General features: G+C 38.4%; 2 protein-coding genes across 2 annotated transcripts; one reads left to right on the top strand and one right to left on the bottom strand.

The window, feature by feature from the left end:
* Window positions 1–296: 296 nt before the first annotated feature.
* Window positions 297–930, top strand: LOC113764529 (ADP-ribosylation factor-like protein 5). Its single transcript, XM_027308449.1, has one exon. It carries the CDS (start codon window positions 314–316, stop codon window positions 695–697), a length of 384 nt encoding a protein of 127 aa, XP_027164250.1. The 5' UTR covers window positions 297–313; the 3' UTR covers window positions 698–930.
* An 867-nt stretch (window positions 931–1,797) lies between these two features.
* On the bottom strand, window positions 1,798–5,264 carry LOC113764495 (guanine nucleotide-binding protein subunit gamma 2-like). Its single transcript, XM_027308412.1, has 4 exons — window positions 4,795–5,264; window positions 2,403–2,455; window positions 2,261–2,305; window positions 1,798–2,168 (listed from the first exon to the last, which is right to left on the bottom strand). Exons 1-4 carry the CDS (start codon window positions 4,900–4,902, stop codon window positions 2,084–2,086), a joined length of 291 nt encoding a protein of 96 aa, XP_027164213.1. The 5' UTR covers window positions 4,903–5,264; the 3' UTR covers window positions 1,798–2,083.

Raw genomic sequence — 5,264 nt, 5'->3', positions numbered from 1 at the left:
CTGAAGTAGGTTTTAGTTTGTATTGGCAAAAGGTTGACTGACATCATTGGTCTCTTGTGTCTCTTGGATGGTGCAAAATGAAGTGTAAGTCCCTGTGGTTGTACTAGCTCTTGGAGGGAAATATTACACACAAATACAAATTTGAGGAGCTTGACTGTACAGTACATATAGATCCTATATTTTCTAGGGCACTTCATATTTGCATTTCCAGAAACCTCACCTGAATCTAGCATTGGTTTCATCCTAGTCAACAAAGCAAAACTTGTGCATTCTGATGTCTTATTTCAGCTAATCTGATCTAATTTATTTGCTGATGCTACTCAATCAGGTTTGGGATCTAGGCGGTCAAGATCGGCTTAGGACGTCATGGGCTACCTACTACCGTGGAACTCACGCTGTGATTGTAGTAATTGACAGCACTGATAGAGCCAGGATTTCCATAATGAAGGATGAACTCTTCAGGCTGCTCCCGCATGAGGATTTACAAAGTGCAGTTATCCTCGTCTTCGCAAATAAACAGGACCTCAAGGATGCCATGAGTCCTGCTGAGATAACTGATGCGCTTTCCCTTCATAGCATAAAAGATCATGATTGGCACATCCAAGCTTGCTGTGCCCTTACTGGTGAAGGTTTGTATGATGGTTTGGGTTGGGTAGCACAACGGGTTAGTGGAAAGGCTCCAAGCTTGGAGAGTTGATATAAAGAATATTAAAGTTCATGTGTAGAAGTCCTCGCTCCTGTGGTTGGAATACGTTGTTTTTATTGGTTTCCCTGCACTTGCAGATTGAGTTCTCCTGTGCGTGGAAAAAGAAAAGGGAAAAACCAGAGCTGTATGTTGTACCTTTCATTTCATTTTCTCCTGAGTGAATATTTGGCAAGTTTGATTGCTAAAAAATATGTTTTAATCCTAGTCCTCTGTGCTCCTGTTGATCTGTCGGTTGGTGATTTTTAGCGGTCGCTTTGCTTTTTCGCTTGGCGGAAGACTATCGTGACATACGGTTCTTCAACCAGATTTTGCTTCGTGTGAGTGAGATTTGCTTACGTTAATAAGGAGCTTTTGGATGGACTTCAACCGCTAATGGAATATATCTGGGATAACGTCTCTGGTATTCCTCCGCTAGCTAGCCTTTCAATCACAACTTGGGTTGGGACCGCAGAAATTATTACAAATAATTGATTGAAGACCACGCATGAACTAGAACTCATGCATCGTCGACAGCGTAGGGACGAGCAAATTATAACAAATTATCAAAAATTGAAACCTGATAATATGGATGAACAACAAATAGTCGAAAATATTCGACAAATTGTAAATTTGTTTTCAGGTGGAGCTTCTAATGTTTAGCAGTAACTAAAAAAAAAATTGGAACAAATGTTATCGATTGAAAGGTATTTATAACTAATTGTTGAACGGAATTAGTCCACAACTTTTTTTAAAGTTTAAAAACACATATTTCTAATTAACATTTACCTGGTTTTAACTTGGGTTTCAGCTCATTTTTGCAGTAAATTCTTTAGACTTGTAATAATCACTAAAATGATAAATTATGCCTCTTCTTTGTTAATAACTGTTAGTATCAAATTACTTTAAAATGCATATGTAAATTTTTCTAGATGCACACTGAACACATACAGTCATAACCAAGAAATGGGCGCTGCAGCAATTAAACTGCCAAAATCACAAAGGATACATAATATGGGGTGGGGTTGATAACAGAGCCAAGTCCTGTTCCTCCTGTTTCCCCACATCAGAAAGGAAAAAACAACAAACTGAAGGAAGGGCAATAAAGAAATATATGAGGATACAAAACAGAAAATTATCTCTTGGTTATAAGGTGAAATTTCTTAATCATGTTTACAAGAACATAAATGGGCATTTGTACACGATGCTGTATTCCATTCCATTTCTAGGGGTAACTGAAAGGGGAGAAAACATAGAATTTTTTGATATAGAATAATCTAGAGTAAGGAAAAATTGTGAATCTCTGCACAATGGATCATTTGATAACCTGACAGGATATTCCTATCTGTACTCTGTAACAAGCTCAACCATCAATTTAGCAAACTGCTCTAGCACCAACAATCACAGAATCCAGCACCTGCATCCTGATTTCTCTTGAGGCCCCTCAAACCATCGATCCCAGGATGGATTGAGCGGGCCATTCGTCCTGGAAGAAAGAAATGAGTTCTTTTAGAATGAGGTTTGAAAGGAACGGCAGACTTTCAAAGCATTGAAAAAAAATACAAGGAGGTGTACTACGCTGGAAGTAGCGGATCCGGTCTTGTCTCCACCTTACTCAGCATCCTAGATTGCATTACAGAAAATTCATTTGAGCCATTACCATAAATGTAGAAAGGATTGTTCATACAATTATTGGGTCAGGTAAATATTATTTACTTACTCCTTGCAAGAAGCTGAGGCCTTCTCCATCTTCTCAAGCTGTTCTAGTTCTTCCTACACAGAAAAACATCATCTTTAGGGAATGAAATATTATTCATGAAAGACTATCACTGCAGACAACCCGAATCAGTCATTACGTCGGGTGACATCTCAAGCAGTCTCACAAGAAAGGATCAAAAGGTTAACGAACTAGTGCGAGTTAATAAACATGACCACCCAATATCTATCTAAAGATAATGGGGAAGCAGTCCTAACTACTACTTGGTCTCAGTCTAAGCTTAGCACTACTAACCACATTAATAGTCTAACATCACCAGTTCCAGTCCTGATCCCCAAAATCATGATTATAAAATCGACATTGAATAAGCTTAATCCAAATGTAAAGCACAAATTCATTTTGCAGATGCATTTGCTTGCATAATTCACGAGAGGATGAGGAACCCTTGCCCTTGCCATCATTTATATTGGCACCAGAGCAAGATCCTTGCTAAATTCTTTTGAGCTACACCAAAAATTAAACTAATCAGGTACAAAGAATGGTGAAATGTGCTGGTTTCTTCTGGATAAGATGAAGAGGTAGAATATAAGGAGGAAGGGATAAGGATCTCAGACAGACGCATTTTATAACAGTCACCACGAAACTGGTACCTTTATGCAACCTATTAATCAACAAAACCACCCAACTATAAACACCAGCCACGCCCTTCACCTTCTTAGGACTAGAAAATCCAAACAACCATCAAACATGAGCAGTTTGTTAAACTGCAAACCTCCTCTTCCAAGTAGCATCATCTAGTGTCTTCTTCTAAACTTCATGCAAAGAAATGAACAGGGCCACTAAAAAGTAGTAACAGTGTACTTCTTAGTTCAGTAAAAATGTCTAACAACTGGGAAATAGAGAAATATCATGTCATTTTGGAAAGAAACCAACCGGTGCAACATTCAGCGTCTCCATACTATATTCCAACTAAAAAACAAGAAGAGTAGCTTACTTGCCACCAAACTTATAAGACAAATCCTCAGAAAATCCACTGAATATAAAACTCAAAAACAAATAGACTGGATTGTATTAACGTCAGCTGTTAAGCAAGGAAAGAGAAGGAGAATCTCAAAGAAAAGACAAGGTTTACTCTATGTGTGAAGTGAGAGGAGTTACATATAACAGGGTTTAGATGAAAACTACTTCTTGAGGTTAGCATTCACGTGCTTCATGGTCTACTGACTGACTTATAACTGCATATACATATTTTTGCCTTCACCTTGGAAGGTGATTACTGAGGTGTAATCACTGGCTTACAACTGGTCAGCCTTTTGAGTGCTTCATAATGGAGTCAATCAAAAACCTCATTATCTTAGCAGAGTCGATTCAAAATTTTGGTGATGCTGCAGGTCATGGCACGGTGCCATTTCAGATAGCAATGTGGCTACCTTTTAATTGACCCTTGTAAGTACGAATTCTAGTGCCCTATATACAATGTGTCAAGTTCCTATCGACTAGGATCTTACATATCAAGTGTTCGTTTGGAACAGAATAAAAGGCTACCACAACAAAAAAAAAAAGGAGGGACAAGTGATACGCTGGATTTTCTCTGGATAAAACAGTGTATTATGAACTAAATGATGCTTTGAAAGCATAAAAGATTCAACACAACTTAGCCCACCAAGCCTTTGCAAACACTAATAACCAGCAGAGAACCTCAACCCAGAGCCTTAACATCAGAACTACAAGGGTCCATATTACTCAAAACTACACTGATCAACATCAGAAGTTCGTCCACATGACAGAGACTAGATAGTCACGGGTCCATAGCGGGAAAAAACTGGAACTTTCTATTTTGAAGCAAGAGGCTTATATTTGAACACAAACTCAAAACTGCAATCAACTTCAACACTTTATTCACGAAAACTGCAATTGCAAAACGCACAAACCCACCTCAAAGTTCCAATTTACAGCAGCAATCGGCAAAGGCGAGAATTTGCAAACGCAAAAACCAAATTAGAGACAATACAGATGACTAACACAAAGTTTATCCCGCTTTCCCGATTAGTCAGGGCAAAGCCTGGATACCGTGGCAGGCAACCAAAAGAAAAAAAAAAACCCTTGTATTCCTCAGCAGAAAAATAAAGGTACAAAATTTCATTGAAAAATACCACACTTTTACCTGATATAGAAAGATAAAAAGAAGAAAAACGATGTGTGACATCATTTTCTTATTGAACAATAACAATGCAAGAAAACAGAATTCGACCCACTTGAACTCAAAATCAAACCGAAAATCGCCAATCAATTGCCACAAGAGAAGGGAAAAAGAAAAATGGAAAAGAAAACGAAAAGCTTGAATGTATACTTGAAGAGGTGAAAAGAAGTTAAGAAGTCAAGCAAAGAGAGTGACCTCCAAAAAGCGAGCTTCTTGCTCAAGTCTTTTCAATTCAGCAGAAATCCTATGCTTCCCTCTCGTATCTGCCGCCGATCTCCCCTGCTCCGAGCTCACTGATTGCATCTCTCACTCGGCTTAAAACCAGAAAAGACACCCCAAAAAAAAAACCAAATTTTCTTGTCGGTTGAATATGGAAATGTGCATAGCAGCTAAAACCCAGAGAATAAAAATGGATTCCCAGCTGAAAAACTCAAAAACCCAGATGGATGATCAATTTGAGAAGGCCATTACAAGAAAATTTGTATCTTGTGTGCTGATTTCGAGGACAAATTGCTGCAATTTTTAGACAAAGGAAGGGAACTGGGGCACAACAAATTGGATAACGAGTAGAGAAGCAGTAGTAACACGTATCTATATAAATGGGGTAGGAGTAGGAAGAAACGAACAAAAGGCAAGGCAGGTTAGAAGAATAATAAAGAAACGAA

Source organism: Coffea eugenioides, chromosome 3 (assembly GCF_003713205.1).
Source record: "Coffea eugenioides isolate CCC68of chromosome 3, Ceug_1.0, whole genome shotgun sequence".
Lineage (NCBI taxonomy): Eukaryota > Viridiplantae > Streptophyta > Magnoliopsida > Gentianales > Rubiaceae > Coffea > Coffea eugenioides.
This window is presented reverse-complemented; position numbering and strand designations above follow the sequence as displayed.